This window comes from Serinus canaria, chromosome 2, assembly GCF_022539315.1.
Source record: "Serinus canaria isolate serCan28SL12 chromosome 2, serCan2020, whole genome shotgun sequence".
Taxonomy (NCBI): domain Eukaryota; kingdom Metazoa; phylum Chordata; class Aves; order Passeriformes; family Fringillidae; genus Serinus; species Serinus canaria.
In genome coordinates, this window is record NC_066315.1 from 44,880,468 (window position 1) to 44,895,024 (window position 14,557).

Below are 14,557 nucleotides of genomic sequence, written 5' to 3' on the forward strand. Positions count from 1 at the left end.
ATCCCCCTTTAGGTACTGAAAGTACTGAAGTCTACCCAAAGCATTCTCTTCTCCAGGCTGAACAACTCCAACTCTGTTGGCTTGTCTTTAGAGCAGAGGTGCTCCAGCCCTCTGATCATCTTCGTGTCCCTCTGAACTCGCTCCAACAGGTCCACATCCTTCTTACATTGGAGGCTCCAAAGCGGGACACATACTCCAGGTAGGAGTCTCACAAGGACAGAGTAGATGGGAAGAATCAGCACCCTTGACCTCCCTGGACTTGCTGACTACACTTCTTTCGATGCAGCCCAGGAGACATTTGGCTTTCTTGGCTACAAGTGTACATTTCTGGATCAGGCTGAGCTGTCAACCAACACTCCCAAGTCCTTCTCTCAATTCATTCTCCGCACGTGTCGTGTTTTGTATCCATCCCCAGCAGTCACACACCTCCCATCACCTCAGTTGGTAGAAGGACACTGCCATGGGGATTTCTGAGTTCCTTGTCCCACTAGCAAAACATTTTCCCATGGTTATTGCAACAGTCCACCCACGCAGACAATTTTACTTGTGAGACAGGCCTAATCAGGTTACTAAAGACCTTGGAAACATTACATTTCAAAATATTTATTTAAGCCAGCTTCTGCCATCACTGTAACAGCACTAATTAATAGGCTGCTACAAAACCAGCAGTAGTACACTTGATTCCACAGATCAGCTTCAGCTTGTCTCCCCACCCTTCCCACTGTTTTGGTGTGATTTGGGGTAGGTGGAAAGCATATGTAAGTTTTTTACTAAAATACTTCAAGCCTTTAAATGAAGCATGAACATCAGAAACTCAGTTCTTCACATTATTCATGCTTTTCTTTACCAGCTTTGCTCCTTACAAAGAGATTGTTCAGCTGCTTCAAAATGCAATGAAGCCCAGGTGCTGAGCCTGTAACCCTGTAACTCATTTCTCCTGAAGCTCTAGAGTTCCTCAGTAAGTCTACCTAACCTACCTACTACTATAAGCCATGTAAATCCACTGCTACTGCTTTACCATAGCAGTCATGGAGATGAATCACAGAAGTCTTCTCTAATTGCACATCTAAGTCAATATCCACAGTGGGAGAAACCAGATACATGAATCCATTCACCATGATAAAGTATCTACAGGCTCAAACAAAGGAATGAATAACAACAAAGGTCACAACTGTACTCACACTACCTCTAGACACAAATATGTTTTTTTCTGATAGTATGAATATGAACAGAAGAACGGCTGAAGGGACAAACCATCTCAACCAGATGGTCAGAGTTTGGTTCTTCACAAGGCTTTTCTAGAAGCTTAAGTTGCAGCAAAATGATTTCATGTCATTCTGTGATGCTGGCACATAATGCCACCTGACAACAGGGAAATGTGTCAGAAAACACAGTAAAAAAAGTGGATATGGAAAGAGGTCCAAGCTTTCTAAACTGCATAGATACAGAAACTTCAGTCTTTTTGACAGAGATCACAAACAAAAAGAAGTATTTCAGTTTCCCCAGTATTTGATAATGTGGAAAGGTGCATGCAGAAATCACAAATGCAATGGCTGTTCTTGATTAAATGTTCCCTTCGTTTTCTGTCTACCACAATCTTGGAGACCAAAACAGTAAATCACAAACAGTTGTCTTGCTCTCCACAGTTTTCAAAGAATTGCACAGATACTTCAAAGAAGGTAACAAAAATAGCACCATTTTATTTGTCTCTCAGTACAATTTCTGAGTGTTTGACTTACGGAAGTATTTCAAGGTCTCTTCTATTTGCTCAGTTGTTAAGTCAATATTCGCATCAGGGGAAATGAGAGGTGTGTGAAGCCAGTCGTCGTGGTCATAACCGTAGATTGTATCTGCTCTTAACTTGTAATGAGGCAGCTGCTCTTCCAGGAGACTGATGATTTCAACTTCAGGAAGATTGGTACTATTGCACACATCTGTTAAGGGAAAGAGAACAATCTCTGTTAGTCACCTTGAGTACTATCCATACAAGCTTTCAAAAACTTCAGTTTGTTTTGACATCAACAAGATTTTGCTGCATGTAAAGAACAGCTCAATACAAATAAGTTTAGACGATATGCCTGGCACAAATTATCCCAAAATATCAGATTTACTAGTAATACAAGGGCATACTCTCTTCGTGACAAAATCTTCACCTCTAGAAGCAGGGACATTTATTGAAGACTAAGTGGGCTAGGGTGGGGAATAGAGAGCCGGTTTCAACTGGAGTATGAAGAAAGCATTAGTGCACAGAGGAATATACATTTTTGATGTTCTACTTCACAGGTCATTTTTTACTTGCAAGCCTTACATATCTCCTACTACTACAATTTAGTACCACTTTATTTTTTTGCCTTTGCTGCTGGCAGATTTTTCTCAAGAAGCAGAAATCCAGGACTGCAATAGCAAGCAGTGTCACAGTTCACACCTAAGACATACTGGTAAAGATGATTACAGGAACTTCCAGGGCACCTTTTGACACTATCTTGACTTACATTCTGTGCTGCGGCCCCTCATGCTCACAAACAAATCAAGTTTGCACACAGTTCTAAAAATGGATACCAACAGCCAACAACAACAACTGCAAAAATGTTACAAATCAGAACTTGGCCTAAATTTAAATCAGAACTTTAAATTTAGGCCAAGAGGTAGCTGAGAAGTTTTAACACAAAAAAACCCAATTCACAGTAGAAAGTTTTTTACCTTGAGGAGGGTCAAAAAGGGGCACAGGTAGACTAGAAGTAAACAATGCCATCAGCATTTACTCTAAAAGACCTGCCTTTAGGAGCAGTCAGAATGGATTATCTCCTGAGGCACCTTCTAACATATTATATTATATTGTATTGTATTGCATTGAGAGTGTGTCAATAATCAAAACAGTCACAGTAGTTCTAAATACATAACTTAAATTATCATATACCAATAAATACAATGTCATGCTAAATATTTATTAAGAAACTTACCAACCCATGGTATATTTTCAGTAAATACTTACTGCATCAATCTGCACATTTTCCATTTCCACATCAGTACAGAGAGAGAACACCACTGTCCAGCACAACCCCTACCCCCACACACAAAGTAAGGAAGAGCTATCTAAGCCTTTTTTGGAAGAGCAATACACCAGAGCTTCCACTTTAACCAGTGTTATAGCTCTTGCAACTCTTGCTGAGATTCACTCCAGAGTAAACAGCAAACATTGTCAAGACCCTGAGTGCTCCCATGTACCTTTACACTGCCATGACCAGGCTCACTATGGTCCCCAGCCAGCACATTTTGCCAGAAGCCCCATGTACACGGCAGCCCCTGGTCCTGCCCAGTGCAGTGCTGTGAGCATGCCTGTGCCCAGCTCTGCTCCCTGCTGACACTGACTCATTGTCCAGGCTTCCTGGATTGCTGGCATTTGTCTGATGATCGACCCCTGGACAGTCAATTTGAACCGTTGCTGCCAGCACCTTTGTTCTGCTTGGGAACAAAGGGACTGGGCTGTGCCAACAAGGATTGTGCCCTTCCCATCCTGTCAGCTGCCTATCAGGCAGCCCTGCTCTTGCTGCTTCCTGACAAGGATGCCAGTAAGAGAAACATTCTTGCTGGATTGAGGTAGACCTGCAATTCTACCATAATGTAGTGGAGCTCCCCTCTGCCAAAGAAGGGGAGGAAGGAGAGAATAGGGAAGTAACACAAACTTCTCTATACATCATTAATTACCTGGTTTTCACCTTTCTAAGCCAGAAATTACATTGCCAAAAGCATCCCAGCACTAAAAATTGTAAGAACATTACTTTTTTATCAGACAACAGGGGAGAGAATACCAAGATGAACTCATACTGTCAATCTCCTGCCTACGTACTTTACAAAACCTTGATAATTAGAACTATAAACCACTTGAGAAAGTTGTACTTTATGGTTCAAGGAGTCTGCTATTACCTATCAGGAGCTATTCTCCTCTGCCTTCATCCACACTGCTCTGCTAGCTGTTGTGCATATATGAGTGTCTTCCAAGCCTCCCTGCAGTTAGATGCCCACATGTGCCTCTGTTTTTATAGAGCTCTGAGCAATGCGAGAATCAGCCTGCACACATCATTTTAAGAGGTCCTTGCAACCTTCTCAGAGAGATTACTGGCTTACACAGAGAAACAAGATCTGCTCCCCAAGCTTTGAAAGATGACAGCCAGCCTGTAACTACAAACTTTCTTTTTCCCTGGCTATCTTTTTAATGGCTGACAGCATCATCTCAGTGCCTGCAACCATCTGAGCGCAAAAAGACAGCTGCTGGCATCCACTAGACAATCAAAAACCTTTCTGTGTACATGTACACATAAAAGAATTGTCTTTTTTACATCTATCTTTGGACTACCTAATTGCTCTCAACCTCAAGAAAATAGAGATTATTTTTTAATTGGGGTTGTTTTGGAGGAGTTTTCCTGACTGAAATGTTAGTTTTTCTCTTCAGAAAAATGCAAAAATCTACACAGTCCAAGATGATGGTCTTGGGAAACAAGAAATAAAAACTTTGAAAAATTCAAACCTTTAGTGTCTTTCTCTTTTTTATTAGGATTCCAAAAGAAACAGACTTTATAGATGAGATGAGAAAGTTTCAGTTGTACAGATAAGTAAACTGTCTTGTTTTATCCCAAAAACTAGTAAAAAATTAACACAAAGGAAGTGACCAATAAAATGTGAGGGGAAAAAAAAAAAAACCCTCATTCATGCGCACACAGAAAAAAAACCCCATACAGTTTTATTATGGAAAAGAAATCCACTAGAATGTGAAGGCCAGGCAGTAAAGAAGTAAGACTTATCGTGGAAAACAAGTCAACCAAAAAAATTCTTCTACTCTACCATATAATAAATCCTGAGTGTTTCTAAGCAATTCAAAAGGCCTACTAACTGGAAAAGATGTTAATGAGTAATTGGCAAGGCAAATTTTATGATGCTGTTCTGATGCTATCGTCATTAACTTCTACTGCAAGTTTAAAATCTGTGTACCAACAGGAAATATGAACAGGCTGTGATGCAATTGCCTATTTAGAAAAACAGGACACCATAATGACACTTGTTCATGACTAGACATTAGTTCACCACTTAAGTCACGCCAATATTCTCAGTGCTACAGTTACACATTTTCTCCCTCCCTTCACTTTTCCTCCCCTCCCTTTTCTGAGATGCACACATTTGTTATGAGAAGATATGCAGATTAACACCATCCCCCATTCTCAAACAGCAGGTATATTTTTTATAAGACCCTGATTGTGTTTCCACAGAGGTTTTTTAATTATTTCTGATTAGAACTGCAAAGATAAACAATTAAGTAACTTCTCTACTAAGAACACCCAAGAAGTCATCTGTGATTGTAATTTATTGATTAAGTTACCTGATATCCAACAGATATAAAAGCACTTCCTCTTCTCCTAGGTGGTACCTCCATTTTATTGAGAAAATGTAACAACTTACATTTAAAACATAATTAATGATAATTAATTTTAAAATGATACAACAAAATATAGCTGAACCATTTCCTTTTGAGTTGCTGTTATGGATTCTGGGGTTTGTAATCCAAGCAATTTTCAACTTTCAGTTTTCTAGAAAACACATTTGGCAAACAAATTTCTGCAAGCAGATCAAAACCAACTTAAATAGTCAACAAGTCATGAACTCATGATTCTTACTAAAACATGGATCATTACAGATTCTGCTTATGTTCTTGCAACTCTAAAGCTATCAGAACTTCATAGAACTAATTAGATATTTAAAAATTAATAAATTTCTCTCTTTTTCAAACTATTTTTGAGAGTAACATGTTCTACTGCTTTATTTTCTTCTTAGCTTAAATGTATGAACACCCCACCTCACTTGTTTTGCTGCAAATATGTATTTCTGCATGCCTGTTCCTCAGGAAATGAAGAAGGTGCTCAGTCTGCTCTGCAGTAATTTTTGACAACATTCCTCCTTGTGCTCTGTTTTGTTCTCTAAATGAGATTAAAACAAACATTTTCAAAGATTTTTGTCCTGGTTAATTTCTTGTTACAGTTTCTAATCTTCTCTTTCCGTAAAGAAGATGCAAAACAGGCAGAACACTCCAGCTGAGCTCTCTTCTGCAAATCTCTTCCCATGTCAGTATCCCTTTTTTTTAATGGAATACCTACTAGCACATTTCATATCTTTTCATACATTGATATTTGACTGGCTAGTGTGTCTCCCATTCTGGACATACTAAACCTCTCTACTCCATGCCTCTCAAGACAGCCACTCAAGTTTCACTGGTTGTTTCAGCTTGCTTATATTTCCTTAAAGGAAATTTTATTATGCCTGCTGATCTAGGTACCTTTGACTATTTCATCAGGTCTCTTTCTTCTAGGCACATCTCTATCCATACAAAATGCTCTAAATATAGTAAGCTAACTCTTCACTGTGGAGACTGAAGTGAGGGTGGGAGGATGGCTTCTTCCCTCCCCCACTTTTTTTTTTTTTTTAATTTTCCACATGCAAGGAAAGAATTTGCAGGACAGCCATATTCATGTGAGGATAAGAGTACACTTGATTTTCGGATGCACACTTCCATCTTTTCTCTGCTGACAAGTGATCAAGGAGTTGATCAGAGAGAAAATGGAGTGAAAAGTCTAAAACAATTGGAGCTGATTGTATGGAGACAGCACAACTCCTCAAGGAATGCCTTCCCCCTCTGTACATAACAACACAGAGATCACAAGGCATTGTGTAGGGTGGTCACCCACTGTCCTTTGCATCCTGCACTCATACACCAGGTCACTTCCCATGAAGAGTTACATATGTAATTAGCTGTCAGTGTTACTTGGATGGGTGGAACTATGCCAGCATCTCAAAAACAAGCAATTCAGCCTCGGTCAAACTTCAACTCCAGCTAAGTTCAACATGAACCACAGGTAGACAGCTTTGAAAATCTCATTCCGATTAACATGATCACCTAAAAGCATCTCATCTATCAAACTCTATTCCCTACCAGGCTTTTGGGTTTCATCTGTTTATGGCTATAGAGGTATCTTAGTGTAGGCAAGAAAAACCTAGCTTGACTGATAAAGAAGGAGCACTTGCTCAATTTCAGGATGAACTTCACATTAGAACTAATGATAAATTCAGAGAATGAACCTAGAACAATGAGAAGGGACAAGGGCATGGGGAGTGTGGTGGCCAACAAAGAACACCCCAAAATACACAGAAAACACACAGAGAAAAGGAACTATACAAACCTCACAGCCTGGTGTCTGCAGGAGCCTTTACAAACACTATACAAACAGCTTATCAGTACAGTCATCACAAAGAACACAAAAGATAACGTTTCTGCCTGTCTGCATTCTGGTTCAAACCATCCCTGATCTTCATGGTTTTACTGCTTCGCTTGTGTGCAGAGCTCCCCTCCCAAGGTTAAAAGGACTCCCAGGCCTCCACAGAACCTGCTGTCAGTACAAACTGCCACCTGCTGGCAGAACTGCCTTAGTACCCAAATCCCCAAATCCCACAGGACATTTCGCCAGCCAGTTTCCTGCTTTCAGCCCACTCCTGTAAGCGGAAAAAACAGTCACTCACAAACCCAGCCCTGCCAGGAACCATGCTAGGGTCAGGGCTCTGATCAAGAAGGGGTGTGCCAGAACACACAAGTCATGACAGAAAAGATCACAAGAAAACCACCCAGAGACACTATCATCCCCAGAGCACAGTGCCCCTGAGTTGGAGTCCTGATGGCAGCCAACACCTTGCAAACAGCACAAAGAGGCTGTGCTACCCAGAAATGCCTCCTCTGAGCAGAGGGAAACAATGGCTGAACAAAACAACTCCACTCTGGGTGTGACCTTCGGGAAGTGCTGGGCTGCTTGGCAACCTTCAAAACACAAGTTTTGGTCATCAGGTTGTATCACATGCCTACCCTCAGTATCTTCCAGGAAACTCCACCACATCAAACCCCAGCAGTTGGTGCTCAGCCCACAGCCAGAAAGGGGCAGTCTAAATATCCTCTCCTTCTTAAACACAAAGCAAACAAACAAAAGAAAAAGCCAAAATATGGCTCAGTAGCACTCTCAAGCAAATCTCTCACTTCTGGCCAAAGAACTAAAACATCGTAACTTGTCACTACCTTTTGAAGCAGCTGAGAAAACAGAAGCAGATACAAGCACAGTAACAAAAGAGACAAGAGAAACAAGGAAATGCTGAAGAAAGCTGGAAGAATAAAGAAATCTACTACATTGCTTCATGGGACCACATACTCCTCCCTTTGGTTTTCAGTCCTGTCCTATTTCCCACACACATATTACACTCACCCTTGACACTTAGCTCTCTCAGAGTTTAAGTTCCCCTGTTTAAAATCTTTGAGAATGGACAGTCAATAAATAACAATTCCAAAGAACAAAAAGTACACAATACCTGCATAGGGTGACTTCCAGTGCTGGCTCTATACTAGTTAAGTAAAAGGTTCTCTGCAGACAAGGGCTACAGCATGGAGGCTAAAGTCCAGCCACATGGAACACAAGAAATCGAAGTTCGTCAAGTTGAGGCTATTCCATGCCAAATACCAGAAGATTTTGACTGCTAATTTTGCTCCCTGTGACACTGAGATTAGCCACCTTATCTAGATCAACAAGCAGTCAGGAGGCCATGACTAGATTAGCATTCTCCTTTTTCAGAAGACCCACAAGCCTAACCATATTCCAATGATAGAAGCCAGAAGGATGGTCTCTCTCTAAATGTTTTTCCAGCAGATATTTCCTGGCTGCTTGTAACAGCCCAATAACCTCATCTTCCCCATGCTTTCTGTCCATGTAGACAGTGATGAAATGAACTCAGCATTATCACTACAAACTGATCCACATAAAAATTAAAAGCAGAGGGAAGAAATTTCTACCAGACAAGTAGGCTGCTACCGACATTACTGAAGAGGAAAACATGACCTGTAGTCATGTATTATTTGATTTCTATAGGCCCACAAAGACACAGTCATTATGTATTGACTGAGGTCTACAATTGCAAGTATTTCTTCAGCATTATTTAACAATTACATGTATATGTACAGAACAATAGTAAAACCCCAGGACTTACCATATTCCTATTCAATGTCAATTCTAGGATGCTCAAAATGTACTGAAACTGTACTGAAGTCTTTCAAATAATACTGCTGAACTCAGGACATGTGTTTCAATGTACAGCAAGTAGTTAGCTTCTCAGGCAAATAAAAACTAAAATAAAATCCAGTTCACTGATTTGTCCAAAGAAAAAGATAGCCTTAGCACCTTTACACATCTGAAGTCTCACTACTGGCTGCAAAGCCAAACAACTGGAAGAAAAGCCCTTCAACATGAAAGCTGTCTCATACCTCTAAAACTCAGACTCCTCAAATAGCCATGGCAGCTTCTGTAACTTGACTGGTATGGCATGACATGATTTAAAATTGCAAGTTCTGCTACACCTTTAACCAAAGTTGTTTAAGCAGTGGCTCTTCCGTCTCTGAACATGGAAAAAACTGCACAAAATCCTGGCTTCCACAGGAAAACAAAAGATTCCATGCCAACCTCTTTTCAGCTTGGCCAAACACACCTGCTAAAGACCAGGATAAAGTTGAGAATGTCAAAGCTAATGAAGATGAAACCCCACAGTTACAATGTGAGGAATGCCACTGTTTAGCTTTGGTTGCATCCTACATACACACTCCTGCTACCAATAAAACCTGAGACAGATTTGATGGTTTGGTCCATGAAAGTATTAGGACCCTACAGTACACAATGTCATAAGTTTAAATAAACTTTGCTTTAAATTAAGGTATGGAAATATTTCCCCCTGTAGATAAATGCACCCATAGTAATGATTTTTACATTAAACAGAAAATAAAAGGAAACTCTGCTACCATGGCTATTATTTTAGACTAAGAACAAAAGCTATTCATGTACCAAAGGCATGCTGGCAACGCACTGTTCAGCAGCAGTAAGAATAAACACATTCATTAACCATTAGGATCTTCCAGCTGCCAAGAGAGACTGCAAATGTCTCAAAAACCCATTGATAAATCACTGAGTACGAAAACCCTGAAAAGCAATTGTCCTGCTTTTCCTTGTTGTTCAGCCCAGCTACAAAATGTGCCAGCTACTAAACAATGGCTGTCAACAAAGCTTTCACAGAACCACAAGCAAAACATGAGAATTAAATCTTATGTAGCTTGCTCTTTACAGATGCTTACTTTAAGAGAAAAATGTGTTGCTTCATTATGGACACACACACATACATTGAGGGAGAAAGGTAAAGCTGAACTTCATGTGTTATGGAACTAAATTATGGAATGAAAGCTATTTTCACATATTTAAATGCACCAATAATCAAATGTAGCTATTTAGTCTTCCTCACTATTCATTGCACCACAACAGGAAAACAAAAAATGCAAACCAAAAAAAATCCCTAAAAAATCTACTAGGCACTTGCGTTCAGTACTTTCTCCAAAGAACAAACCCAGAACATCGATCAGCACTTACTGCTTTCATGCACCCCTACCTTGAATAAAGTACATATTTAGGAACGATAAGTGCTTCTCAAAACAAGGGAAATCTAAGAAGAATGCCTTTAACAATGTCACACTGGACTTGTAAGTCCAACAGTTGCTTTCACAGTGACTTCAGAAATGACAGTTTACACTAAAAAACATGGATCATACTAGAAAGCATAAATAAGTAAGAGAGCTATATAAGGAAGCACAGCAAAATTCTGCTTAAGGGAATATCAACCAACCACCATGAAACCATAAATAGACAATCCTTGATAAAATAAAAACATATGACCAAGATACAGATTAAGAGGTAGTGTGACAACCTGACACAGGAGAGGAATCAGAAAAAAGCACCAGGTAACTTGAAAAGGATTAAGAGCCGGACAGCAACTGTGGGAGGGTATGGGGTAGGGGGAGAATCTGCATGAAGTTGACTGAGAATGTACCAAGAGCCAGACATAAAATTCAAAATAGAGGCAATGATGCAGCAGGCACAGAGAATAAGATCATTTTGTCAGACTATGCTAGACAGAAATAGTCAGACTCATAAAATTGTTCTAGTAATGCCGAGGGAGCTATCTCATGTTAACAGGACTGGCATTTTCAGAATGCTTTAGAGAAAGGAAGATTGTTTAGAATTTAGCAATCTCTGCTTTCAGTAGCATCAGGAAAGAAGGAGAAGAGACCAAAACTAGATCAAGCTTACAGGATGAGGCTGGTGACAATAACTTATAATAAAGCAAATGGGCTGAGGAAAGGACCAACATTCTCATAGTTTATTTAAAGGAGAGATTAAGACAGCTGGGAGAGGAGTAGACAGGGGTGTAAAAACGATGAAGGTTTTTCAAAATCATGAAGATAAATTCAAAAAGGGAAAGAAGAACTGATATTCACCAAAATCCTGCATAACTAGGGCAAATACTGACAGAAACTGCAAGATCAGTGTCACTGCACACAGGATCTTGCAGCCAGGGCAAAAAAAACTTCCAGGGCAAAACAATCAGCAGATCCAGATAAGAAAAAGCTATGGACAGGTTCCAACACAAAATAGTTCTGCATGATGGGAGTACTTATGCTGAGAGCAGACTACTGAGAGTAGCTGAGTACATATCTCCATACCAGTACCTGCAGTTTCTGGAGTCAGAAACACAGTCCTGAGCCAGCTGGTCCAACACAGCAGAGCATTTCTTGTGCCCTTTGCTTGAGTTCCAGTTCCACCAAGTAGTATTTAATGCCTCTCATATTGACAAAACTGAGAAAAATGTGGAAGTCTCACCCCAAACCAGGAGCAGAAAAAGAAGCAAATTCTAGAGCAAGTTAGGCTCCACTAAAAGAGAAATGTAACCACAACAGTAAAAGAGAGAGATAGCCCCAACAGAACTCTGAGAGATTCGAATAACAGGAAGCAATTCAAAATTGTTAATATTTTATCAATACTTTTTTAACCATTTAAAGCTTAAAAGTCAACCAGCAGGCCTGTAACAGGTACCAAAAACAACCAGAGCACCCTGTTGAACAGTCTCAGAATAGCAAGCACATAGTGTCTGGTGGTAAATCACACATCTAGAACAGGACAGCCACAGGTACAGCATTCTCCCCATCACCTTCAAAACAACAGTAAAGCAATCTCACAACAACATGTTAATACCTAAATCCCTATGGAGGTAATTTAGAGTAATCATCCTTTATCACGCTTGAAACAGAAGGAATAGAAATTCAGCCTTTCAACACAAAAAGACATATCTTGGGGGGGACACACATACAATGGAATGGAAATTCTGTGGGCCATAAGCATGTCTTTTAAAATAAAGTGATTATATAAAGAAATGGTCAGAACACCATCAATTATCTGTAGGATCAGTCAGTTATCAAAAAAGGCTGATGTTGCCATGAAGATGGTAATTTGGTGTAAGAGAGAGGAATATCTTTCATATGGGAACATATTTAAAGTCTGAATAAGGATAGAGACAGGATGAAAACCCAGAGAAAATTTTCTGCACCCAAACATTGCTAGGAGATTGTGGGAATGAGACTTGGCAGCAGGAGAAAGTTGGTTTCTCTGGGTGTTAAGACTTCTTTCACTGCAGTCACTGCAGTAGCGTACAAGTTACACAACCCACAAGGAAGGTCAAACAATACCAACTCTTCCCAGACACCTTCCTGCTGCGAAAAAAAGACATTTTGTTTGACCCTTCCAGTAATGTAACTTCATTTTTAGAAATTAAAGAAAAAAAAACAAAACCAAAAACAAAACTTACTTGTTCTAATTGCAAACAAGGACACAGAACTGGTTATTACCACAGAGCATTTCCCAATAATTCAACAGTCCTCAGGAAATTGTCCTGAACAGCCAGAAAACACATTCCTACATGTGTTTAGTAAGAGTAATTAGTACAATGAACAGATGAATTATGCAAACTAATGAAGGAGCTGGGCAATTGAAATTACAGTCCATTCATTCTCTCCCTTTCCAGAGAAGGATGAAGGAAACCTTCATGGCATATTAAGCAGTTAGCTCTTGAATTACAAAGTACACCATACCAAAATCAATGCAAATAGTGAATATTCAGACAAGCAAAAGCAGACAAAATTAACTTACTGAAGATGTCTAAGGACTCTGTGTTAAGCATATTTTAAGAGAAAAAAAATTAAAAATCAAAAAGTCTCACAGAAATATTCTGGCAGTCAGACAGCTATCACAAGTGTAATATCCAGTGATATTTGACTTCTGTCCCCACTGTACTCCCCACTTCCAGAGAGACAGGATTTGTCAGACAGCAGGTAACAGATAACAAAAAGGCAATCAAACTGAGATGCTTTTGTAAATCATAAAATTTTGACTACTGACCAATTTAGTGGTACTCTGCTTTTTCATGTCAAGATTACAGCCCTTCCTGCTCTACAAAAAATGGAATGGGGGTGCTGGTGCTTATTGTGGTGGTGTTAGAGAAGAAAGCCCCCAACTCCAGTTGCTGTTTTCATCAACATCTGACTGAAAGTATTCAGATCTGCACTGCAATTACAGAAAAGACAGACAGAGCTTGAAAAGCATTTCCACTCCCTTTCTAGCAAAAAGAACACTAGATGGTGCTACATCCGTATTCCTATCTCTACACCCTCAGAAGATAAGAGCAGCAAGAAAAAGAAAAGTTAAAAAAAAGCCCAACTAGGACACGATAGGTGCTTCCCACATGAAGCTGCACCATGCCACTTCCATACAGTGCTGCCCTACTGTCCACCAACCTCAGGGCTTGAGTCTCCTGCCCATTTACCTGCAGGAGCTCTACAATCAATAGCAATAGAAAACTTGAAGTCAGACTACATTGAACTTTTCCCCTAAATCTTGCTAACAAAACCTAGAATGAAATATTACAAAACAAAAAATCTGTTACAACCTCTACTGAGTCAATTTTCAGGTTTAGTGTTTAGAAAGTATGTGCTCCACCATACACAAAGTATGAGTTTTTATTTTTCATAATAACTCTTAAAGCATTCACAAACAATTTTTTTCAAGGATTAACTATCCTATTTCATCTGCCCTTCTGTGCTGAAGTCAGCACAGATTCAAACGCATTTACCTGCATAAAGCTTCACTTGCAGCACCTACGAGCTTTGGATGGTGCTTTAGTATCAAATTCAGTGGGAAAGGTGCTTTTAGGGCGCTGTCCCTCTCTCCTGGCTCAAGGAAATTTTTCACCACACTGGTTTTGTCACCTGGACCCAGCCCTACAGTGCTTATTGCCTCTGTTATGCCAACAGAATTGCTTTTAGGACACACAATAGGACAACTAGAGAGGTGTGACCTAACTAAAAAGTAACTCTCCTCTCGGACACAAAAGCACAATAAGGAATTCTATCCAGACCAGCCGCCTAAAATACCCCTAGCTGCACTCCCACAGAAATCTGTTCAAGCCCAATTCTGAGATGGTTTGGAGACAAGAAATATTTAAACCAATTCTATATCCAAGAATACAGGCTTAGCACAATCAGAATGTTCAATGCTCTCAGCTACATTGAATCTGCTCTTGGGTCCCAGGCAGAAAAGATGGTGCTGTTGATAGA

The 14,557-nt window shown here is 39.9% G+C and overlaps 1 protein-coding gene across 10 annotated transcripts in view; it reads right to left on the reverse strand.

Annotated features, from left to right (window-relative positions):
* Positions 1-14,557, reverse strand: part of TRAK1 (trafficking kinesin protein 1) — a 127,935-nt gene that overhangs the window by 63,270 nt on the left and 50,108 nt on the right. For all 10 annotated transcript variants that reach the window (XR_003946079.2, XM_030239248.2, XM_018909687.3 and 7 more), the window contains exon 3: positions 1,740-1,934. Coding sequence is in view for 8 of the 10 variants with exons in the window: in XM_018909687.3 (XP_018765232.3) it covers positions 1,740-1,934 (195 nt within the window). In the remaining 2 variants the exon portion in view is untranslated. The remainder of the gene's footprint in view (positions 1-1,739; positions 1,935-14,557) is intronic.